This window comes from Hemitrygon akajei, chromosome 11 (assembly GCF_048418815.1).
Source record: "Hemitrygon akajei chromosome 11, sHemAka1.3, whole genome shotgun sequence".
Classification (NCBI taxonomy): Eukaryota; Metazoa; Chordata; class Chondrichthyes; order Myliobatiformes; family Dasyatidae; genus Hemitrygon; species Hemitrygon akajei.
In genome coordinates, this window is record NC_133134.1 from 141,443,207 (window position 1) to 141,469,563 (window position 26,357).

At 39.2% G+C, this 26,357-nt stretch overlaps 1 protein-coding gene across 2 annotated transcripts in view; it reads left to right on the top strand.

Annotated features, from left to right (window-relative positions):
• Positions 1-26,357, top strand: part of LOC140736079 (phosphoprotein associated with glycosphingolipid-enriched microdomains 1-like) — a 91,827-nt gene that overhangs the window by 28,130 nt on the left and 37,340 nt on the right. The window contains exons 1-6 of one of the 2 annotated variants that reach the window (XM_073061819.1): positions 12,091-12,176; positions 14,999-15,169; positions 19,510-19,561; positions 21,713-21,800; positions 24,062-24,576; positions 25,802-25,945. In XM_073061819.1, the coding sequence (XP_072917920.1) occupies positions 15,024-15,169; positions 19,510-19,561; positions 21,713-21,800; positions 24,062-24,576; positions 25,802-25,945 (945 nt within the window). In that variant the 5' untranslated portion in view covers positions 12,091-12,176; positions 14,999-15,023. Of the gene's footprint in view, positions 1-12,090; positions 12,177-14,998; positions 15,170-19,509; positions 19,562-21,712; positions 21,801-24,061; positions 24,577-25,801; positions 25,946-26,357 lie in introns of those variants that run through there. The other variant, XM_073061818.1, reaches the window with a different exon arrangement.

Below are 26,357 nucleotides of genomic sequence, written 5' to 3' on the forward strand. Positions count from 1 at the left end.
GTATAATAATCTTTGTAGATTGTGTTAAGTATTTCTAACCAAGACTAAATGCATTTGTATTTTCTTTAAACTGAAAGGAGGTAAAATTAAAAGGGGATGATCTGTGAGGCAGGAGGGAGTAAACAGAAACTCTGCCACTGCTGGAAATCTAAAGCAACACACACAAAATGCTAGAGGAACTCAGCAGGTCAGGCAACATTCCTGGAAATAAGCAAACAGTCAATGTTTTGGGCTGAGACCTTTCTTCGGGACTGGAAAGGAAAGGGGAAGATGCCAGAATAAAAGGGTAGGGGGAGGGGAGGGAGAATTATTAAAAGATGATTGGTGAAGCCATGTGGGTGGGAAAGGTAAAAGGTTGAAGAAGAAGGAATCTGAGAGGAGAGGAGGGAGGACCATAGGAGAAAGGGCACCAGGGGAGGTAATAGGCAGGTGAGAAGAGAATAGAGAGAATAAAGATCTTGATGTTCTTACTTTCCATTCAAACATTACATGCATAGATTATTTAATTACACTTGTTTCAAGCACATGGATTTTTAATGTAAGGTATTTGTTCAACAGCCTGGAGAAAGAAAAGCCAAATTTGCATTCAATGACTTTTCATCTGACCTATTGAGTATTTCCAGGATTTTCTCTTCTGATTTCAGATTGCCAATATCTGCAGCAATTTTTGTTTTGAAATTGTTGTGTACATTCTTGAGCTCAACTATTTTAAGTTTTTTAATGTTCTCAATCATAGAAGCTATAGCCTACTATATATGATCTTCAGGTGAAACCAACCAATCCAACCCTACCTTTAGATATTGTTCATGTAACAATTAACTGTGAATCTGGCTATATCTTAGTATTCCAGCTGCACAAATACTAAAGTTGTGAGTAGTATTGCGAGGAGCTTTGGTTGTTGTTCCATTATGATCATTTAATTTTGTAAGTCTTCTCTGACAGAGGAAGTGGTTCTTCAAAGATCACCAGGAAATTAACACAGCCTTTAAAAGGGCTGCAAAGAAAGTAGACCACATTCATGCATACCAGGTTTCTGCAGGTATTGCTTATTGTATATTATCAGTAAAATCATCTTGTTTGCCTACATTCATGTTTTTGAATAAAAAAAAGCTAGGATAAAGGAATTCATAGAATAACTGTGTCAAATATCAGCAACTAGTAGATGAGAGGAAATCTTTAGAATGCATAAGTACTTGCTTTGTACCAGTCCACAACACAAGCAGTCGTATGTCATACCCTTTGATACGTGGAATCAGAATATAGTTCAAAACTCTTTTCTAATCTCCAGCGTTGTTTCTTTTATTCGCCCAATGCAGTGTGAGTCAGTGCACGCAAGCAGCTAAAGGATGACGCATACCAACGGTCTGCTAATTATTTTGAACTGTTGTAGTCTAATTTGTTACCCACCATGATGGAATTCAAACTGAGTTGTGCGATTGTTAGCACATGGCCATTTAGTGGAATCACTTAAATGTTAAAGTAAACGTTAAATTCAACTGCATGACTGAGACATGGTGTGACATACAGGGAACTAGGTGAGAACAGAGTGTAATAACACAGAGCATAGACACATGGCCCTTTCCTCTGCCTTCCCCTTGTCAACATTCACCCCAGCCTCATCTCAATTCTGTAGTTGTACATAAATAATTGTGATATATCCTGTTTCACGTATTTCTGAAACATGAGCCCAGAAACTGGATTAATTAAAAAAAACATTTGCACCCAGTATTTTATGTCTAAATTGACCATAAAGTATGTTTTGCTCATATTTTGGAATTGTTACATATTCCAACCATCAAGAAAATGGACTAGTCACTTGTTGCAGTTCCCATGTCATTGTCAGAGTGCATTGTGTGGATTTCTTACCTTTCAACAGCAATTGCAACCAATGACTTGGATAGTGAACAAGGACTATAGGACTATATCACCAAGAAGCTCATTGTCTAAGTGTAAATTAAAGGGACTCTGCTGGGGGACTAGTTTATTTTCCCTGAGTCCTTCACATTTCTATCCGCTGCCCATTGGCAGATAGGCAGCACCAACAAAGGCTACAGCATCTGAGCAAGACCCTTTGACCCTTGGCCCCAGCTATTAATGTGACAATACATCACTTGTGGAACAGGACCCAATCATAGCTTGGAAGACACTTTTATCCAAAAGTTCCTTTTGATCTCTTCCTTCATCTTGATTTCTCTCCTGTCTCTCATCATTCACCCCCTCTCTGTTTCCTACCTTTGTATCTTTCTTCCCCTTACCACTGCCACCATTTCCCTTGTCTCTGTGACAGGTTCTGTGGGTGTTGTGAAGCAATGCTGATCTGCTTCCCTTTGGGCAGAAAACCAATGAACTATAGTTTGCAAGCACACAGCTGCTGTCTTTGGATGTGCATGTTAGTGTTTCATACTTAAAAAACCACAACAATGAACCTTTTTGTTGATGACACCTAATTTTGCATTATGGAAAAAAATATCCATCTAATGCACCTAAAGCTGGGTAAAGTCCAGTTACAGGCAGATTAAATTATAGAAACATATTGATTTTTGCAAAAAAAAACTCTTAGAAGTTTCTAAAGCTACATTGAATGAACATTTCTGTGTGCATTGTAGATTCAAACATTGTATTTAAACATGTCACAAAAGGTTAATAGGTGTTAAAGTCTGGAAATAAATCAACCATACCATTCTGCATCCAGTCCTACAATGGTAAACAAACCAAAATGTTTTGATGTCAATGTTGGTCAGCATCATATTGGTCAAAGGCTGGGATTATATACTTCAAGCCACTGCTGTTATTGATGTGCTTAAAAGATTAACTTTCCTTGTACTAATAACTAGAGGAGAGGGGAGCTTTAAATCAGGGATGACTATCATTGAGTCAAGTGAGCTGAGTACAGACTGACCTGACCACATCAAAAGACTGTGCTCCCCTTCAAAGCTGGTGTGTCTGGCTGAAAGTGGGAGCACGATGAGGTCATGGTGAGAGTCTGAATGAACTGAACTTAGTGGTCAGCTACATCATGGAAAGGAAACATTTAGAATCTGGAAGGTGTATTATAAATCTTACTTGTTGTTCTTGGGGACCACAGTAGGGCTTGCCAGGAGAAGTACTTGTCTTTCTTCTCTCTATTGACTTTATCCAACTCATAGTCCAACAAGGTTGAGCTATAATTTAAGTACCTGTCAGGCCCCGATGATATAATTGGTGGAGGTTAATGTCAGCGTAGAAGCCAAGCTAGAGCATACACAATACCTTCTATTCTTAATGGTTGAACATTCACATTTCATCTTAGTTTCAATGATTCTATTTAATATCAGAGAATGTTTACAGTAAAAGACCTGAAATTCTTACGCTTCGTAGACAGCCACAAAACAGAAGAAAACCCCAAAGAATGAATGACAGAAATCGTTAGAACCCCCAACCTCCCCTCCCCCTCCCAAGCACAAGCACCCTCCCCTTCCCCCACTTGTTCCAGCAAAAAGCATCGCCCCCCCCCCCCCAACCGCCCACCAAGCAAGCAATAGCAAAGCCCCAAATGAAACCATGATCTGGAGTCCAACAGTTCACCATCCCACAGGCTCTCTCTCTCTACCACTTGTCCCTCCTGCCGTGGTGTTTGATGCAACTTCTGATGTTGCTAATATGGTCTGACTTTATATGCAAACTATATTACTGAATTTATACTGAGAACTTGTACTGTTTCAGAACTTGACATTACAAGTCATTACTGGGCATCCTAAAAGTAGCAAGTGCTGTATTAATAATGCCCACCTGTGACTAAGGTTTTTAATTGAAATGCTAAACTTACTGCTTTGTACCAACTCCCACTCACCCAACACCTTTCTGCTTTTTGATCTACATGGGCTCCTAGTCCAACATAGCCTTGATTTAGTTCAATCCCTCAAATGCTCTATCCTTCCTTGTCACTATAATCTTGCTCTACAAGCCTTGAATCTGGTCCCTCTTCTAATTCATGTATTTAATCATGCTCTGTTTCTTGGTGGCTTGTGGCTACATTTTTAACCATCTTAACCCTCATTACTGAAATTATCTCAAAGAAATCTGACTGCCTCCCCCAAAATCTTCAATATGTTCTAATCTGTCCTAATGTGGCCTTCATAATCAAATTTTGTTTGATTATGTTCATAAGAAGTGCCTTGGGACATCAGCCACACACTATGCAAATTTAGTTTGTGTATTGTTGGTGAGTGTTCAAGGAGCAGTTTCTCATTTGGAAGCATTTATTCAGAATATATTACAGTACATTATCACTCTGATGCTTTTCAAACCTAAGTCCTTCAGTATGTTTCCACAGCCATCTGAAAATACCATTGATAACATTTTTTTGAAGTTATATTAATATTCTGACGTCTAAGGCAATTAGTTCAATAAAAAAGCTTAAGTAGTTCATGACCTAAATTGTCAATCATTTCTGTTTCCGGCTTACCAATAAACTCTTTGAGCAGAATGATCAGAAAATAGTTCTTCAAAGAGCATGTTAAGATACAGCTTTGTCATACAATAGGTCTTCCCTGAACAAGCCAAACAATTCCATTGTATTTAGTTGTGGTAATGGTGAAAATGTTTGAACAAACATTTTTGGAGAGAGTTCTGCCAGTAAAATCCAGAGCTGCAGTTCTTCTGTTCAACTACAGATGTCAGTATTTCCTCACATTTCTTTATTATCCACTATAGTTTGTACCAGGTTTCATGATCTGGGAGCAAATATTGGGAATTTAAAATGACAGTGCAATTTTACTGCATTGGTTTGTATGTGCAGAATGTAAATCTGGTTAAATGATCGCCTCTACACATTTCCAAAATGCTCTTCCATTGTGCAAATAAGTAAAGAAAGCTTAAAAAATACCTGGACAAGCCCTCGTCTCATTGTTACCATCAAGGAGGAGCTACAGGAGCCTGAAGACGCACACTCAGCATTTTAGGAACGGCCATCAGATGTCTGAATGGACAATGACCTCTTGTACACTAACTAACTATTTGTTTTTCTTTATTTTTGCTTGCTTTTTGCACCATTTATTTAATTTGATGTTTAAGTATATTTTGTATTGTAATTTATAGTTCTTTTCATTATTATGTATTGCAATGTACTGCTGCCACAAAACAACAAATTTCGTAACATATTGCCAGGTTGGGAGTAATGTGGAAAGATTGAATGGGTTAGGTAGGTCTTTATTCATTGGAACATAGAAGATTGAGAGGAGATTTGATACAAGCAGGCTTTTTCCACTGAGGTTGGGTGGGACTATAACCAGAGGTTATGAGCTAAGGGTGAAAGATGAAAAGTTTAAGGCAGACATGAGGAGAAACTTCTCCATGCTCCTGACGAAGGGTCTCGGCCCGAAACGTTGACTGCTCATTTCAACGGATGCTGCCTGACCTGCTGAGTTCATCCAGCTTGTTTGTGTGTCTTGATTTGACCACAGCATCTGCAGTGTACTTTGTGTTTTCTTTCAGAGGGTCATGAGAGTGTGGAACGAGCTGCCAGCACAAGTGGTGCATGCAAACTTGATTTCAAAGTTTAAGAGAAGTTTGGATAGGTCCGTGGATGGTAGGGGTACGGAGGGCTATGATGGCCGTGCAGGTCAATGGGAGTTGGCAGTTTAAGTGTCTTGGCACAGACGAGATGTCCCAAAGGGCCTGTTTCGCTACTGTACTTTTCTATGGTTCAGTGACTTTCTGTGACTATATTAAACCTTATTATGATTGCAATTCTCATTCAGAAAACAAAAAACAAAAATACTTTAAGTATTTGAATTAAGAATGGATAGCTTAATGACTCAGGCATTGGATTTATTGGAATGGCATCAGTACTTTGAAGAATATACACCTGGAATTCATAAATGGGCACACAGCTGTCATAATGCTTCTGAATCTGTGTTCAGTCTTGGCCTCATTGGTCACAGGGAGAACATTGGTTTCCTCTCATTCCAACCGTGTGCTGGTTGGTTGGTAAGGATGGAACTCGCACTATGAGAAAGAAAACCTCGGGCACTGATACAATTATCTGGATGCTCATCTTTATTACTGTCATTTCTATGGCATGAGAAATGTCGTTTGTTGTTGTGGAGCTGTTGCTGCAACAGGCACTCAGTCAACATTTAATCTGTGCAGGCTGTTTTTCTTGAATCTAATGGGATTGCTTCCTCTTGTTCTGCTCTGCTTCACAGGACTGCTGATCTTGCACAGTTAGATAGCTTTGTGTTGGCTTATGTCCAGGGATTGTAGAATCTAATAGTTTATCTCAGTGCATAAATTAGTCTACTGGCAACTCAGGGGGGATTAAATCCAAATCACTGTACGCGGAGCAAACAAAATAAAGCATGTCTTCTGCAAATGTTATTTTATATGTATATTAAATTGTTCTGAGAATACCACCTCATTTTCTTAAAGAGGCTATTTTGTCATAATGACTGGGCAAGTAGTAAATATGTGATGCTGGTTTTAGAAGAGTACGTCATATCACTCTTCAGTCATTATTATTTATAAATCCTTTATTTGAATCAATCATGTAAACCTATCAGTAATATTTTTAAAGCACATTATAGGATTCAGTTACTTTTGAAGATTCTACAACATTACTTTGAAGAGGAAAATAGACTTTTGGAAGATATCTGATTATTTTTCTGTGAATTTGAAACAGCTTGACAAGAGATGAACAAAGTAAACTTATCAATGACCTTCAAACCCAAAGGGCTGTCTTTGTGTTAATCTGCACCATGGAGTGTGTTAGCACATGGATCCTAAGCACTGGCAAAATGGCTTTGCAAATATTTGTGTTCATATATCCTTTAATGCTGGGTTGTCAAATATAAATTTGTATTCTGAGCCTTTTTTTAAAAAAACACTGCTGTCTTATGGTTAGATAAATTCAAAAAAAATGTGCATTACATCCGGCGGGATGGACAACAAAGACTACAAATTCAAGAAAACAGGATTATGGAATAAAATCTTATGACCACTGACTCTGGAACAAACATGATGAAATCAGCATTTGCAAGACTTCCCTAATCTTCTCATTGTCAGCAAAGACCTATAACATGAAAATGGTTCCTCTTCCTACATTATAATACTCAACCAAACTTCAAAAATATTTTTTGTTGTCTGTAAAAGACTTTCGGACATCTTAAGATTAGGAAAGGCACGGCGTGTTCTAGGAACTCTTTCTCTCAAAGTTGTGTGCCTGTTTGAAAGAGCAGTAAATTTTCTGATTTAGTTAAGCTTTCATGTTGTGAAAGTCATCGGTGTTTTGAATTGGACAAATAATAATAGGCTGAGTGTTTTATAGCACTCACTGTGTGCAGAGAGAAGTGATAAAACTGATGAGTGGTCTACCACAGTATTGGAGGATAAAGAGCGACAGCGTCTCTAGAAAGAAAACTCGCGACAGTGAGGAAGATGTCAAATATATTGGAAGCCAGTAATGGGTGCAGGACAAGGGAATGGAGGAATGTTGCCTAAAGTTACATGAGAATCTCAATTGTACTTTGGTTATTAAGAATCTGATCAGATAAAGATTAAAGCTTAGCTTTATTTGTCACATTTTCATCTAAACATACAGCGAAAAGCGTCATTCGCATCAAACTCAAATCAGTGAAGATTGTGCCGGGGGCGAGCCGTAAATGTCACCACACTTCCGCCGCCAATGTAGCATGTTGACGTGTTACTCACCCTGACTCTATGTCTTTGGAATGTGGCAGGAAACTGGAGCACCCAGAGGAAGCAGTGAGGTCAGGCGGAGAACGTGAAATCTCCTTTCGGGCAGTGGTGGGAATCGAACCCCGACGTGTAATAGCTGGCACTTTAAAGCAAATGCGCTAACCGCAACGTTACACTGCTCCAGATGTCAATTCTGAGTTTCACAGAGGAACAGAGAATAGAAATAGGCCTTTTGGCCTACTGAGTCAAGCAAACCATCAAACGCCCATGCGGTCATAGGGAGAATATACAAAGCTCACACCGACATCACTGAGGATAGGACTGAAGCCAGGTGGCTGGAGTTGTCAAGCAGCAACACCACTAATTGGAAACTGAGATGTTTCCGTTTTTTTTATATAGACCCAACTTTTCAAATATTCTCTCCTTTCATCTCTTCTAGAACTAAATCCAAAGAACAGAAAATCGTAAGCAACATGTCTTTGACATGTCAGTGTCTGCAACAAGCTGAACAGAAGTTGGGAACTGGGGCTTGATGGAGCTGAGGGGAGAGACCACAACTGGAGTAATGTGTGCTGTTTTGGTCTCCTTGTTTAGGAAAGGATATACATGTCATGGAGGGGGTGCAGTAAAAGTTCACCAGACTGACTCCTGGGATAGCAACAGTCCTGTGAGAAGAAACTAGATTGACAAAGCATGCATTTATTACAATTTTGAAGAATGAGGGAATTTCACTGAAGCATACAGTATTCTAACATATACATAGCATGGATGTTGGGAGAACTTTTCCCCAGACTGAGGAAATATTGTGTCTAGACCCATGGGTGACAGTTTTATGTATGGGGGTAAGGCATTTAGGTATGAATTGAGGAGATACTTTTTCACTCAGAGGGTGGTGAATTTTCTACCACAGAAGGCAACCAGGTGTTGAAGTATTTTAAAGAATAAAGTATGTAGGGTTCTCGACACAAACAACATCAAGCAGTTGAGAAAATAGCATTAAAAACAAGTCAGCTATTATGTCAACGTTGTACAATTCTTGTCAGGTGTCACAACAACATTGTAGGAGGTTATCCACCTACTGTGTCAACCACGGCTAGAACATTTCACAGGCAGAAAACAGGAGTTTCGTCTTCATTACTTAAATATGTTTCAGTCTGTGACAGCGGTGGCAAAGGTAACAGTTGCATTCTTGTTGACAACAATAATTTTTACCAAACTCAAGGAGCGAATCATTCACCCAAGGATAACCATCTGACCTGTTGAAACTATAAGGACATGAAGTAATATCTCAGATTATAGAATTTTTGGTGAGGAATAACAGAAAGTAGGTCACTAGGGTAGGAAAACTTCAAACAAATGCACACTGACAAGTTGCCAAGATAAAAGACATCAACGTAGTAAGGAAAGGTGAATTAAAGTTTACAGCTGGAAAGATAGAGAGAAATATTCAGTAGGTGGATAAGTGGAAAACAAGAAAAATGGGCATGAGTCTCTCTACACTGACAATTAATTTTGTTCACAAAAAAATGCCATATACTGTGAAGAGCTATCTTAGGTCATGTTCTATTATTAGTCAAAATAGTACATCTGAACCACAGTCTTCATTCAGGGTAGAAGTCAAACGGATCAGAGACGAACAAACCAGCCTGTCCTCAGCAATGTGGTTTAGGGCAACTTTAATTCCCAAAGCAAACTGCACACCCTGGTCAGATGCTTCTGCTGAATGAGCAGATTGGTTACTGCCCGGTAAAATGAAGCAAGTGCTCACTTGGCAGCCCCTAAAGGAATGGAGAGTTTTCATGGAATGAGGGAAGCCTTGCATTGAGAGGTGGGTTGGAACCTGAGTCACAGAAGAGATTAACATTTCTTCTGGGGCTACAAAAGACAATGCTGCTCCTCATTGCCCCAGAGCGAAAATAAAACTTCAGTTTTTAAAGAAAGTCTTTCTTTCCAGCCTTGATTCGTCTTCCCTGCTCCTCTTTATTTAGTGACAAAGCCAGTAATAGATCAGAATCAGGTTTAATATCACTGGCATATGTCATGAAATGTGTTAAGTTAACAGCAGCAGTACAAAGCAATGCATGATAAATATTGAAAAAAAGCAAATAAATGAATTACAGTAAGTATATAGTTATGAATGCATATTAAATAGTTAAATTAAAATAGTGTTAAATAGAAATAACAACAAAAAGTGAGGTTGTGTTCATGGGTTCAATGTCCATTCAGGGAGGAGGAAGCAGTTCCTGAATCGCTGAGTGTGTGCCTTCAGGCTCCTGTACCTCCTTCCTGATGGTAACAATGAGAAGAGAGCATGTCTTTGGTAAAGGGGATCCTTAATAATGACGTCACCTTTCTGAGCCACCACTCCTTGAAAATGTCTTGGATACTATGGAGGCTAGAACCCATGATGGAGCTGACTAATTTTACAGCTATCTGTAGCTTCTTTCATTCCTGTGCAGTAGACACCCCCCCCCACCCCCACCCCCTCAATACCAGCCAATGATGCAGCCTGTCAGAATGCACTCCAAGGTAAATCTGTAGAAGTTTTTGAGTGTTTTCGGTGACAAACCAAATCTCTTCAAACTCCTAAAGAAAAATAACAAGTCTTACCTCCTTTATAACTGCATCAATATGTTGGGACCAGGTTGAGTCCTCCAAGATCTTGACGCCCAGAAACTCAAAATTGCTCACTCTCTCTACTTCTGATCCCTCTGTGAGGGTTGGTTTTTGTTGCCTTGTCTTACTTGTTCCGAAGTCCACAATCACCACTTTGGTCCTACTGGCATTGAGTGCAAGGTTGTTTCTACAGCATCACTCAACTACCTGGTATATCTTGCTCCTCTGTGCCCTCTCATCTCCATCTGAGATTCTGGCAACAATGGCCTTGCCAGCTCACTGGTTTTTAATAGGAGTAAACCCCAAATAGGCCCCTTACTGTCAGAAATGGGAAGATTTACAATGGTGGAATCAAAGGAACAGAAAAACAATAACAAATTTTGTGCTTCTGTCATCATGGACGAGGACACCAATAATTTAGGGAAGTTCTAGGAAACAATGAGTCTGATAAAAGACAGTTAAAGGGAATTACTAATTTTTTAAGTAATGCTGTTGAAAATAATGGAACTGTTAGCTTAAGATCAGTAGATGCTGGTGTCTATTATAAACGAAACATGACAAGATACCAGAGAATATCAACATCATTAGACTATGTCAGCATAGATTTATGAAAGGGAATAGGATAAATCTCGGGATATTTTGAGGCTGTAACTGCTAGACTAGATAAGGGGGAAGTAGTGAATGTTGTGCATTTAGGTTTTCAGAAGGTGAAGCTGTCCACTTTGGTAGGAAAAATAGAAAGGCAGGCTATTTAAATATTAATAGATCAATAGCACAACAAATTAGAGGCTGACATAACATTTTATAGCATCAGTAATAGAAGTTCATTTCCTGTTGCCGTCTGTCAGGAATCTGTACGTTCTGCCTGCAACCTCATGGGTTCCCTCCCACAGTCCAAAGACGTATGGTTAGTAAGTTGCGGGCTTCCTATGTCGGCACCGAAATTGTGGCATTTCACTGTATGTTTCGACAGACATGTGACAAATAAAGCTGATCTTTATTAAAAGAGCATTGATATAAATCTTTTTGCACACCAGTCTCTAAAAGCAAACATGGTATTACAGCAAGTGTTTAAAGAAACAAAAGGTATGTTTACCTTAATTGCAGGAGGTTTGGCATACAGGAAGAAGGATGTTGTTCCAGAATTATTCAGGACTTTGGTGAGATCACACCCAAAATGCTGAGCAGAGTTTTAGTCTCCTTACTCACAATGTGCTTGCCAGGGGAGGGAGTACAGCAAATGTTTACCATATTGCCTCCTGCAATGACAGAATTATCCATATGAGGACACTGATGTGGCTGGTGTTCAATAGAGTTTGGATGAAAGAAGAGATTTCAATGAAACAGACAGGATTTTGGTGGGGCTTGACTGGCTGGTTAGAGAAAGGCTGATTCATTGTCAAAGGGTCTAAGACAATGAATCACAGTCTTACAACCTGAGGTAAGATATTTAGGACTAAGCCAAGGAAAACTTTCTTCACCTGGAGGTTGTTGGATATATGGAATTTTCTTCCACAGAGCGGGTTGGGGTGAAGTCTCTAAATATATTTAAGAAGATGTTGGGTAGGTTTCTAGATGTAAAAGGCATCAAGGGGCTCAAGGAGCAAACAGTAAAAGAAAATCACCCACTGTGTCAGTGTTGTGCAATTCTTGCCAGGTTTTGCAACAAGCTTGTGGGAGGTTATTTGCCTTCTGTGTCGACCGCAGTTTGTACGCATCTCACGGAGAAAGCAGGAGTTTCAACCTCAGTACTTGCACAACAGTGGAAGAGGGAGCAGCTGTGACAACAGTCATTTTTATCAACTTCACGCCTGAAGAATATCATATTTGACCTGGTGAAGTTATAAAGGGTTGAATTAATACCTTCTATGAGGAAGCAGTTGTTGGTGAGTAGCTTTCTAATTTATAAATGGCACTGTGGTCAGCACACTGCTTTACAGTATAAGACAACCCAGGTTCAAGTCCCATCACTGCTTGTAAGGAGTTTGCATGTTCTCCCGGATAGGTTATTTGGTTTTGGTAAATTGTGCTGTGATTAGGCTTGGATTAAATTGGGGGATTGCTAGGCAGTCTGGATCGAAGAGCTGGAAGGGTCGATTCAGTGCTGAATCTCAGTAAATAAATATTTCTAAGAAATATAAATTGATAAGATTGGCATGCAGCAACAAATAAGGGAAGATGAATAGGATAGCTATAAATTGTCAGTGGATAGATGGAAAGCAAGAGAAAACTGGAGACCCTCGATGCACTGACAACTCATTGATTGCACCCATGAAAAGTGCCATGCTCTCAGTGTGAAATGCTACCTTCAAGTGCATGATGTTATTAGCCAAACTAGTAAATCTGCATCCCAATTTTTATTCAGAGTTGAAATCTTAAGGAGTCATAGATAAGAAAATGACCTAATATAATGTGCCTGCTAGTCTGATGAACTGATAAGTGAGGTTTGGGGCTTGTTCCGGGGTTCCGACCTAAGGAATCTATTTTGGTTCAGAATGTTGTTTTCTTCAATTGCTTGCGTGATTTGTGTATTTTTTCCACTTTCTTTTGCAAGTCGGGTATTGGTCTTTTAATTTTTTTTCCTTAATTGGGTTCTTTCAGGTTTCTTGCTTTGTGAATACCTGTAAGCAAACAAATCTCAAGGCTGTATAATTTATACATTCTTTGATAATAAATGTAAACATAGAAACATAAAAAAACCTACAGCACAATACAGTCCCTTCGGCCCACAATGCTGTGCCGAACATGTACTTACTTTAGAAATTACTTAGGGTTACCCATAGCCCTCTATTTTTCTAAGCTCCGTATGACTTCTTAACCACACAGTCAACCTGCGCAGCAGCTTTGAGTGTCCTATGGACTCGGACCCCAAGATCCCTCTGATCCTCCACACTGCCAGGAGTCTTACCATTATTACTATACAGTCGGCTCTCCTTACCCACGTTCCGCATGCACAAATTCAACCAACCGCGAATCGAGAAAACCCAGAAGTGCTCTTTCAGCACTTGTTGTTCGAGCATTATTCGTTCCTGACTTCAGTATTATTGAGCCTCCTCCAAAGTGTCCTTGTATTCCCTAAACAAGACAGTGTGACAACTACTGTACAAGTATTACAAGTTTTACTTGTCATTTGATCATTGTTCGCCTCACGGCTCGTTCGTTCGCTGCTTGTGTTGTGAGCAAGAGGAACATGTACAGTTTTTTTTCCTTGCCAATATTCCCCAAACAAGACAGTGTAACAACAATTTACATAGCATTTCCATTGTATTAGGTGTTATAAGTTCTGTAATCTAGAGATGATTAGAAGTTTTACTCGTTGTTTGATCATTATTCGCCTCGTGTCTCGTTCGTTCGCTGCTTGTGTTGTGAGCGAGAGAAACATGTACAGTATTTTTTCTTGTCAATATTCCCTAAACAAGACAGTGTAACAACTATTTACATAGCATTTACATTGTATATTTATTATAAGTAATCTAAAGATGATTTAAAGTATACGGGAGGATGTGCATAGGTTATATGCAAATACTACGCCATTTTATATAAGGGACTTGAGCATCCGCATTTTTTAGTATCCGTGAGGGGTCCTGGAACCAATCCCTTCTGGATAAGGAGGGCCAACTGTATCCTGCCATCATGTATGACCTACCAAAATGAACCACCTCACACTTATATCTGGAATGAACTCCATCTGCCAGTTCTTAACCCAATTTTGCATCCTATTGATGTCCTGCTGTAACCTCTGACAGCCCTCTACACTATCCACAATACCATGTCATCAGCAAATGTACTTTAAATTGAATTGAATTGAATACCTTGGCTTCAATGTGAGACTGGTCTTACATAAGAATAGACGTATTTCTCGTATTGGAAGCACAACAGAGACCACCAGACTGATTCCTGGGATGGCAGGTTTGTTGTTCAATGAGAGTCTAGGTTGACTAGGTCTGTATTCACTAGAGTTTAGAAGAATGAAAGGAGTCCTCTTTGAAAGCTGCAGAATTTTATCAGGGCTTGACGGAGTGGATGCATCTCCTGAATAGAATATCTCTAATCAGTGGTCTTAGCCTCTGGCTGTGGGTTAAGCCATTTCGAATTGAGATGAGGAAAACTTTCTTAAAGAGAGTGTAATCCTCTGGAATACTGAAACCAAGTCACTGAATATACTTAAGAAGGTGCTAGATGGATTTCTAGATGCAGAAGGCATGAAGAGCTATATATATACTAGGGAATATGGTATTGTGATAAAGAATCAGTCACAATCTGTTGAATGACAGAAGAGCCTCTAAGGGGTAAATACCCCTGTTTATGCAAATGGGCAGACTGTGCTGTAAAGAGAAATCTGAGGATGGATTTCATCACATTTCAAGAGCTGTTCTTGTTGCCTGCCTGAGTGAACTGAAGACTGCGAGCTTCCCTCCAACCTCCCCATCCCTTTTTGAGAAGGCAGCTAAGGCACCCTTTATGTTAATATTTTTCAAAGGGGGAGCTGCAACTGGTGGGAGTACGACTGAAATGGTATTGATTATCAAAACACATCTTCTGACTCCTTGGTTAAACACTATAAAGCAAAATAAATGTTAACAGAGATGTACTAAAGGATGCTGCCTAGCATTTCAAAATGTACTTGTGATTCAAATGTCAGTAAAGTATGTAACAGCGATAAATTGGGCTTTTTGATAGTCTTTGATTATTTGATTCTGCTCCACAGTCGAGAGTGTGACTGACAGAAGATTATGGCTCCTCTCCATCTGCAATTGTTCAAGAGGACAGGACTCACACAGGAGAGTCATCCTTCACTGGCACTGTATGGTTTACTGGTGTCTGGAGGCGCTCTGCTTTTCCTGGTGTTGCTCTCATTCCTCTGTACTTCCTGCCCAAGGTAAGCTGCAATGGATAATTTCTGTCTCTGCTGAAAATGTGCTTAATTTCATGCAAACTCCTTTCCCCTTGCCAATGTTCCTGCCTGCTAGTGTGTGAAGAAATGCATTAACGTGGTTCTACCTAGCACCAGTGAACAAACACGTGGCCAACTTACTCCGGATGTTGTGTGTAAACACAAGTGTTTATTGCTACTTGTGCTAATATGCCAGGTTTAAGAGATTATGGGCTGCCTATACACAGAAACTGTGTTTAAATTGAAGCAACTGGTATGAGGTTGGTCACTGCAGAGTAAGTATTGGTCAGGCAGGAACTTGCTTCTCCTGATTCCCTCTGAAGTATACCAGACCTGGGACGATTATGCAGTGTTTCTCTCAGGTGCTTTAGAAAGATGCATGCATTTGCAAAGAAGTCCTGAAGAGCCATGTTATGCTGAAGGTGTCACATTCAACTGGTATATGATCATCTGTGGCACAGTCTCTGCACCACTTCCCTTCCAGTTCAGTTTCTGCAGACTCATTCTGCAGAGAAAAAAACAATTAAAAGCTTGTGACGTTCAAAAACCATATGAACATGTCCTAAAAACAATTCTAATTGATGAATGGCATTCCCAGCGTTAGAAAAAGAGATGAATACGCTCCTGGCGAAGACACAGTCATTTGTCTAAAGTATTGCATGAATTTTTTTTAAGTGCTAGAAATATGAAATAAAAACAGAAAATGCTAGAAACAATCAACAGGTTAGACAGTCTATGTGGAAAAGGGTTTCCACAAAGCATACCATATCTAGCTAACCATATTTATGCCCTACTAAACACATTTGTCTATAGCTTCTACCATAACCTCCAATGTCCATCGAAGGTAGAGGAGCCCAGTGACTTTAAATTCATTGGTGTTATCATATCAGAGGATACAATATATTTTTTTAAATTTCATTGAGAATCAGTGCAGAATGGCCCTTCGAGCCCCATTGCTCAGCAACCCCAATTTAATCACGGGACAATTTGCAATGGCCAATTAACCTACTAACTGGTACATCTTTGGACTGTGGAAGGAAATCAGAGCAGTCGAAGGAAACCTATGCAGTTGCGGAGAGAACGTACAAGCTCCTTAAAGGTAGTGGCGGGAATTGTACCCGAGTTGTTTGTGGTGTAGAGCTTTGTGCTATCCACTACACTACCGTGTCCTGGGACCAGCATGTAAGTGCCTTTACAAAGAAGGCACAACAGCACTTCTGCTTTCTTAGAAGTGACAGACTTCTATAGATGCACAGTGGAGAGGTTGCATCACAGCCTGGGATGGAAATACCAATGCCCAAGGACGGACACCCATACAGAGAGAGGTGGATACAGCCCAGTCCTTACAGCCAAAGCCTTCTCAACCACTGAGCACATTTATGAGGAGCACTGTCACAAGAAAGCAGTGACTATCATCAAGGACTCCATCCTCCCACCCCCGCCATCTAGGCCGTACCTTCTTCTCAATGCTGCAGTCAGGTAGGAGGTACAGAATTCTCAGGTCCCACACCATCAGGCTCAGGAACAATTACAATCATCTAGTTCCCCAACTAGTGTAGATAACTTCACTCATTACCACTCTAAGCTGATTCCACAACTCACAGGTGACTTCTTTATCACATTGGCTGTTAGCCAGATTTTTATTTATATATAGATTTTCACAAATTCTAATTCTTCATTTTTCCTGTAAATGCCTGCAAGAAAATGAATCTCAGGTTAGTATATGGTGATGTATATATACTTCGATAATAAATATACTTTGACTCAGTGGAGGAAGAAGTAGCCAACATGATTTGGAATAGGAAGCGCTATGCAAATAACATGCCCCTGGAACTGTAAAACAAAGCTGCTGACACTTATGGGATAAGTAACTGAAAAATTATAAAATGTTCAGTTTCTTATAAGCCAGAAACCTTTTCAGATTAAAACTGAGTGACTTTGCAACAGTCTTTGCTTGTACATCTGAGCAATGCAGTCTTCTTGTTAGATGCAAGATTGGTTCAATTCTGGTTAAAGGCAACCGAAACTCAAAGAGAGCTGAAAATGGTAATGAATATTGCAGAGTAGTATTACATTTTCTGTTCAATATTAGAAGTGCAGTCTATTAGTCATATTTACCTCAAAGTTAATTTAGATCACCTAATACTTCAATAATAAAAGGTAAAAGACTCTGGCACTTTATTTACTTTTATAGTATTCAGATTAATTAAGACTCCTAGAGCTAAATGTTGAGTAAATAAATAGTAGAAACCATAATGTGAAGTAATTTTCCAAAAGTAAAAAACTGAAGAAAACTTACTTAAGGTTTTTAAATCTTTGTATTGTACTGTAATTCCTGCAGTTTTAAGTTTTATACAGTACTTACAGCATTTGGTCATTTGGGCCAACTGGTCCATGTTAGCACCAGAGGAACAATCCCATAAAGATCTGTTCCGCCTCTGTGTATTTTCCTGTACCCTTGTAAATTACATCACCAACTCCCTTACACACCCAACACCCCATAAAACCATTTAACTTTAGTAGGAAGTTTATTCTGGAGAGAAGTAACTTTGGGTAGTGAGAGAAATTAAGAGCACCCAGAGGAAACTCATGCAACGACAGGGTGAACTAGCAAGCTGCAGACAGACATTTTCCCAGTTCCGGATGAACCCAGGTCCCCAAAGCTGTTGATTAGCCATTATAAATTGTCCCTTGTGTAGAAGGGAGAATCTGGGGGAAGGTTGATGACAGTGTGGTGAAATTAGACTTTGTGAGAAATTAGTGGGGAGTGCATTGCTCTGTGACTCAGCTAGGACTCAGTCGATTAAAATATTTTATTCTATGTTGCTAACAAATGTGCAAAAGACAAATGTGACACAGGAAATGTTTTCAACCACAATGGTATATGTGTATGCAACATTAATTAGCTTAAAAATTTAAATTTGAAGATGTTTATGGGACTGATAATTTGATGTCTCAAATAGCATGTTCCAAGTCATGCCCTTACAAAATGTGCCAATGTGCTTTCAGTTTCATCCTCAGTAAGGATGAGTGATTGCCAAGCAAGTCAGCGTAAGCCACAGTTATATGTTGATATCGGCAATTATGGAAATAGAAAACTAGCCAACATATTCAAGATGCACAGAAGAAGAGTACATCAAAGCATACTAATAGCAAAACCAGCTTGTTAAATATTTGCCATTTATCATCATTGAGGGATTTGCAGTCTGAATAGGTAAAAACTGTACTTAATTCAGCCTTCGTCTGAATGCAGTAGCCTGTACAGATTTTGTGCATACTAATGCTTCAACTGGATGGCAAGACCTTTTGTGTATCAGCTGAAGAAAGCTGTTTTGAAATTAGGAAAATAATATGTATTTCTATGTATCAATATTTTCCCACATTCCAACAGAAACTGCACTTTAGTTGCTCACCGTTTGTGATATGCTTCCATTATTGGGATTTTCGGGGCTACAAGATATTGGCCATTCTTTGCATTATCTGCTACATTGGGTTAGTTCCTTAAGCTTCCTGTTTGCTTAATAGATCTCTGTTGTGGATTAATTGGACAAATGTCAAGTTCTATCAGCACCATGTTGTCATACTTTTCATCATCCAGGAATAATGGTCCGGAATTTTCAACACGCTTAAGCACTTAAATGCTCGACTTTTGCAAAGCCACTCAGTAGATTCAATAGATGTAAATCTAAAACCAACATCGGGAAAAGGAGAGTGTAATGCAAGTATAAGTGTTTATTTTAATCAATAGGTCCCTACAGTAAAATTCACTCTCCCAACCTCAATGTGAGAAGCTAGTCCAGTGAGACATGCCAGGCAATATTCATAGTATTTGTCTTACACAAGGGAATTCCATTTTGCCAGGAAAACTTCTCACCTTAGAAGATTGACAAATCATCAAGTACCCCAAAAAATAACACAAAATCGCATATCAACCTGCCATTTAAAGTTGGTGTCAATGGATGAGGCTCTAAGCACCCAGTCATGTTTAGCAGCCAGTCTTTGATGGAGGTGGGGGTAGGAGGGCTGAGGGTGGTGTGGAACCTGAAATCAGCTACCTTTGCCAATTCTCCATTATTTCTCTCAACTGACACCAGAACAGTTTAATTCAATGTTTTATAGGGATTAGCATCTTTTACTATGTGTGTAATTTGTCTTTTACTCAAAATATAGATGAATTTTTAGAGATGGATTTGACAATAAATGCAACTTTGTAGTCACTTTTGTAGACAAAACATTAAATATTAAAAGTAAATCTGTTATTTAAGTAGGAGTAAGGAATCGTATACATTTCAGTATAAAACAATTATTTTATGTTTATGTGGCAGAAACAATAAGGAAAAAAAAATTAAGGCTGAAGGTGTGAAGTTGGTTGGTATGGTAAGTTCTTTAACTGCAATTATCATAGAAATTCTGTTTCAGTTGCTGAGCTCCTTAAGTGTTCCTTCACCTCATCATGATGCTGTTTTGTGGTATCTATATGATGTATTGCAGCAGTTCAGGAAGGTGTCTTTTAAAGCATTTGCCAATCTATCGTTCTACCAGAAAAATTGTCAAGAGCAGTAGGTGTATGGTTAAACCATCTCCTGCAGGCTCCCTTCAAAGTCCCATATCACCCTGAATTGGAAATATATTGGTATTTGATTATTATCGTTGTTCCATGTGCCAAGATACTGTGAAAAACTTATATTGTAAACTGTTGATACAGATCAATAATAGGGGTCCACATCCAGCGACTCCTGCCCAAACAAAAAAAGGTGGAGTGATTTCCAGAATGACTTAACATCACCCTCTCAAAATCAATTCAAGTTGGCTAGCAAGTGTAGAATGCTATTAAAAAAGAATTTGCCTGTGGATCTGTCACTGTGATGCATCGCCACCTTGTGGCAAAGATAATACATTCAGGAACACATTTGAAATCAAATTGCTAAAACCTGCAGGCACTGGATGGACATCTATAATTAAAAAAAAACAGAGAACAGAAATATTCAGCAGAGGTGGAAAGAGAAATGGCCTTTAATCACATTTGTGATTAAAGGCCATTTCTTTTTCCATCTATAGATCAAGATGATGTTCCTGACCCTTAATAATCATCTTGTGCTCTTCCAAAAGCATCCTCTGCCAGCACTATGAGTTGGTCTCTCTGTATTGATGGGATCCAGAATGACAGCAATAATTGTCCATCAGGTGATTTATAATGGCTTTCATCAAATGTCAAAACCCAGGGTGATTAAATGCTGCTTATTTTAAAATTCATTGTCATTTCCTTTATGGCCTCTCACTTTTTTTTGCTCTTATGGGTCTTTTTGTATTTTGTATTTTTTGCTCAATCTTTCTAATTTTTAGTGTGCATGAGAGAGGGATTTTGTGGGCCTGTTCCATTTTAGTTTTTTTTTTCTGTGGGGAGTAGGGGTTTTGGGGGTTGATGATCATGTTACCGTTCTTTGCTTCATTTTGTGGCTATCTGGAGAAGAACAATTTCAGAGTTGCATACTTTGATAATAAATGAACCTTTGAGGTCACTGCCCAGTAATTTCCAAGGTAAGCTATTAACTGGCAGCATCTATAGAAAAGAGCAACCAGTTGACGTTTTGGGCAGAGACCTTTCATCAGGCCCTAAACGTCCACTGTTTACTCTTTTCCATCGAAGCTGCCTGGCCAGCTGAACTCCTCCAGTATTCTGTGTGGGTTGCTCGGATTTCCAGCAATGGCAGATTTTCTCTTGTTTAAGCTATTCACTGTTATGCGCTGCAAAGGCCATCGATTTCATTCGAAGATGTTGGCAGCAGCAATCAGTGGAACTTGCAACTTCCCACATCATTCAGAGTTTTACTAAAGTAGAACTACTTGAAATGTGAACAGATTAATGTCAGAGGATTTTCTAAATAGTAAAGACACGCAAACAGCATGTTGATTTCTCTTTTGGTAGCGTTGGTTGAATGATAAATGTCGGCTAAGTATGTGGAGTAATCTTGTCTCTCGTCAGTCTGTGTGTTGCGATCCAAAACGTTCAGCCGAGTTTAATATTCCATAAGGAGTACAGCACTCAACTCAGTGCTGCCCTCAGACTGCAGCCCAGAACCAATATTCAGTTGCCCACTGGGATTCCAGCTGATTACTTTCTGATGTGAAGGTGAAAGAGGTACCAGCTGGTTCAGGCTGATGGCCTGAGGTATTACATTCTGCCATCACGAAATCATCAGTCTAGTACCCCCAACTACTTCTGATTAAATTTTCTTTATTGTCTGAACAATGGGTCACTGATCACCGGACCTTAAATAGTTACTGCATTTGGAGGCGTGATCTCTGATCCCTACTCTAAAACCATCTCTGGATTGTTTTGATGGATGACAAAATGGGTCGCATGTAAGCCCTGATAAACTGCTTCTTGGGTTAGAATTTACTTTATATGGTTAAATTTTTTTTAGAGGATTTTAATATCACATTTTAAATGAACTAAACTATTAAGGACAATATGTTACACAATAATTAGACCAAATGTACTATTTACTGTCATGATATTGTGTTTAGTCTGCAGGCTACATCCCCCAACTTCGACCAGTTAGCACACCTGAAACAGGGGCACATGATCCCAACAGAATGCACTGCAATGGTGAAAGTAAGTAATCGACGAAGTAATGCTATTGTATACTTTATAAACTGCATTTTACCAGAAAGCTACAAAGAGGAAGAGGTGACGCAGATGATTTAAAAATGAACATTTAACAAATGTAGTTCTTGAGCCTTGCAAGCAAACAAAACAGAGTATTACATATTGTTTAATCTGTAAGACTATTTCAAGTTAAAACAACTCAGCAGGGACAATGGCTCACAGTAAATAATGAGTTCAGGATAGGTTAGAAAGCTGTGCTTCAAAATGTTTAAAATCTGGCATGACTTTCAGGGTGGGTGAAGAGTTTAATCATTGTGGCACAAGGCCTGTAGGTTTCAATGAAGGAATGAGTGAGAAGGACCAACAATCTCTGTCACCTGTACTTCACACTGTTTGGGAAGTGTGCTGATAACAAAGCCAAGTGTGGATGCAGTGAATACATTTGTCTATTTCATTGTTGCATTACTGCTCTTTTATTCAGTCTCATTAATGTTCCTTTCAGCTGAATAGAGCCACTGCCAAAGAATTTGTTAGGAAAAAGCTTTCTGGTTTTAGTCGGTAGTAGGTAAATTATTGGAAGGAGTACTAAGAGATAGGATCTACAAGTATTTAGATAGACAGGGACTTATTAGGGAAAGTCAACTCGGCTTTGTGTGTGGTAGGTCATGTTTAACAAATCTATTAGAGTTTTTCGAGGAGGTTACATGGAAAGTGGATGAAGGGAAGGCTGTGGATGTTGTCTACATGGACTTCAGTAAGGCCTTTGACAAGGTCCCGCATAGGAGGTTAGTTAGGAAGATTCAGTCACTAGGTATACATGGTGAGGTAGTAAATTGGATTAGACATTGGCTCAATGGGAGAAGCCAGAGAGTGGTAGTGGAGGATTGCTTCTCTGAGTGGAGGCCTGTGACTAGTGGTGTGCCACAGTGATCAGTGCTGGGTCCATTGTTATTTGTCATCTATATCAATGATCTGGATGATAATGTGGTAAATCGGATCAGCAAATTTGCTGATGATACAAAGACTGGAAGTGTAGTGGACAGTGAAGAAAGTTTTCAAAGTTTGCAGAGGAATCTGGACCAGCTGGAAAAATGGGTTGAAAAATGGCAGATGGAGTTTAATACAGACAAGTGTGAGGTATTGCACTTTGGAAGGACAAACCAAGGTAGAACATACAAGGTAAATGGTAGGGCACTGAAGAGTGCAGTAGAATAGAGGGATCTGGGAATACAGATACAAAATTCTCTAAAAGTGGTGTCACAGGTAGATAGGATAGTAAAGAGAGCTTTATAAATCAAAGTATTGAGTATAAGAGTTGGAATGTTATGGTGAGGCCGAATTTGGAGTATTGTGTGCAGTTTTGGTCACCAAATTACAGGAAGGATATTAATATGGTTGAAAGAGTGCAGAGAAGGTTTACAAGGATGTTGCCGGGACTCGAGAAACTGAGTTACAGAGAAAGGTTGAATAGGTTAGGACTTTATTCCCTGGAGCGTAGAAGAATGAGGGGAGACTTGATAGAAGTATATAAAATTATGATGGGTATAGATAGAGTGAATACAAGCAGGCTTTTTCCACTGAGGCTAGGGGAGAGAAAAACCAGAGGACATGGGTTAAGGGTGAAGGGGGAAAAGTTTAAAGGGAACATTGGAGGGGCTTCTTCACACAGAGAGTGGTGGGAGTGTGGAATGAGTTGCCAGATGAAGATGGTAAATGCGGGTTCACTTTTAACATTTAAAAAAAAACTTGGACAGGTACATGGATGAGAGGTATATGGAGGGGTATGGTCCAGGTGCAGGTCAGTGGGACTAGGCAGAAAAATGGTTCGGCACAGCCAAGAAGGGCCAGAAGGCCTGTTTCTGTGTTGTAATGTTCTGTGGTTATTGGGCACATGGCCAATGACATACAGAGAGCTTTTCCTGTCTCATGATGTGTGTTGCTCTGCCATTTTCATCAGTCACCTTTGTCCTCTTCTTCCATTCTTCCTGAACCCTTTGCCACTCCCCTATCTTTACAACCCTACATCCAAAGCCTTATGATAATGAACTCTGTGCATTGTTCTGTCTCTTCCTACATGCAAACATCTTAGACACTTTGGCACCCCACAAGTTCTACACCTATGCAATGCCCAGTTATTGGAAATGTGATGTAGTGATAAATCTGGCTTATTCCCCATTCCCCGCCACCCTGGAAATGACTGTATGACAAAATACACTTCAGTTTTGTATTTCTGGATACAGTGGTTAAATTATTCACTTTTCCTGTAGGAGATCTGAGAAGCTGGCAGGTTGACTATCTCCGACTGTCAGGAACAGAACTTTCACAGGAGGGAGAGGATCGGGACTCAAGAAACTCATGGCTTCACCAGAGCAGAGAATTGCCCCATGCTTCTGGAGGAAAGCAGGTACAAGATATGGACCATGTGTATTCCCAGGTTAAAGACTTCTCTTGTCAGCAGAACACTATTGAAGATTCATTGTACGAGAGTGTTGGAACAAATTATGGACAGAATCCTGGTGATCGCCGGTCTGAACCTAGATGTGGAATAGAAATTACTATATCAACTCAAAGCCAACAAGGTTTAATGGAACCAGCTGTTTACATGGACGTACCAGAGTATGCCTCAATTCGAAGGGCAAAGAAAAGAGAAAACAGTCCAAATCTGGATGAAAAACAATCAAGGAGAAATGTAAACAATGGTTGTGTGTTTTTACCTGGAACCAGAAACTACAGAGAAGAATTAAGAATTAATGAAAATTATGAAGCTTTTACAGAAACTGAGGTATATTCTTTTTTCTTAATTCCAAATTAATAATGTGCAGTTTTCACAAATATAAAATATTGAATCTTTCTTGCCAAATGAAAGCTTCTGTCCTTTGAATGAGTGTACCAACTATAGCATGGTATCTAGTTGTTAAGTGTTGTCAGCCATACAGAACAGTCAGGATGTATTAATATCTGTGGTACCCATTTGGTGTACATAATGTAACTGACACTTGTAAATGATTCAGCACTTTCTGTCACGTCCTCACTCCCATCTTTTGGTCATTTGGTACAGACCAAAATGGGAAACATTCATCTCTCAGAACCATGACATTTAATAACCAAGAGCAACATAATACTGAGTTATCAACCAACCCTATTTCTCTGCTTTCAACATGGTTTTAATGCATTACCCTCATCATAGGCATGTCAGGTCTTGTCATGCATACTAATAGGTTTTGAAACACAAACAACCCCTCCCCCTTCCTCCATTTTGCAGCAGACTTATCCAGGGGCTGTGTTTTTTATTTCCACCACAACCATTTAATTGAGAAAATGACAACACCTGACAGAGCAATTCATAGAGCAGCAGCCTCCCTTTACAATAGATGCTTTCTCCCTTGAGCAAATAATTCCATTCCTGTCATACTTAGTTTCTTTAAGTAGGCATCATCCAGAGCAGGATGATTATTGTTCGGTTATGTCTTGTTACTATTTCTTACACGTTTGGGGAAAGCAAGGTCCTTCATCCTCCTGTTTCTGTGAAAGAGTTGCATTGCATTTCTGCAAATGTTCTAAAAGGCTTATTTAAATTGCAAATCAGAGATACAGCTCCGTAACTTCAAATCAACAAACACATACTGACATTCAGAAAGAAGAATTAATTTAGATAATGAAAATCTTGCGAACATTCTGCTGTTGACAAAAATGTTAGGATTGTTTGAAACTATAGCAAATACGTAGATCTGTTCTTGCAGATTCATTCCACTGTTCTCCTGTTATTGCATGGCAGATGTGGCTGATTTGGATAAGGGCAAGTTCTTAGAATGGACCGATTGCAAACCGCTTTTTGTATTTTAAAACTCTGTATTTTGGAACCTGTTGCATTAAAACAAGATGGTTAGGATCTTCCGAAAAAAATGTCAAATTACACAGTTTTGAACTAAAGTTTTAAAACACACATTTTTATAGTTAAAATTGTGGTCAGATGTGGCCACACCTTTTTAATTTACTTAATTTTCCAGAATTTCAGCTCTAGAATACAAGGTAGGCTGAGTCCTTTCACAGATCATGATGCAGAAGAATCACTGGAAGAATTTGTCGAGGGGAGAAGTGCATGTGGGAGCCTAACTGACGAGCAGCTTTATACAAACAACGACTTTGTCCAGGTAAATACCCAAATAATGATGAAATGAAGACTATAATCCTATTATACTTGATTTAATTGACAACATGATCAAGCAAAGACTTGCTTTATTTGTAATTTCAATTATTTCTAAGATTATTTTCACATATTTTCCTTTATGCAGTTCTTAATTTTATTATCGTAGTTTATCACTCTGAAAATCTGTTGTTACTAATAGTTGCAAAGCAGGAAAGGGATGGTCCAATTCTCTTGCATAGAGTTATGGAACACTGCAGCACAAAAGCAGGCCCTTTGGCCCATCTAGTCCTTATAAAGGATTAATCTGCCTAGTCCCATTGCCCATCACACAGACCATATCCCTCCATACTCTTCCTATCCTTGTATCTATCCAAACTTCCTTTAAAAGTTGAAATCGATCCCATATCCACCATTTA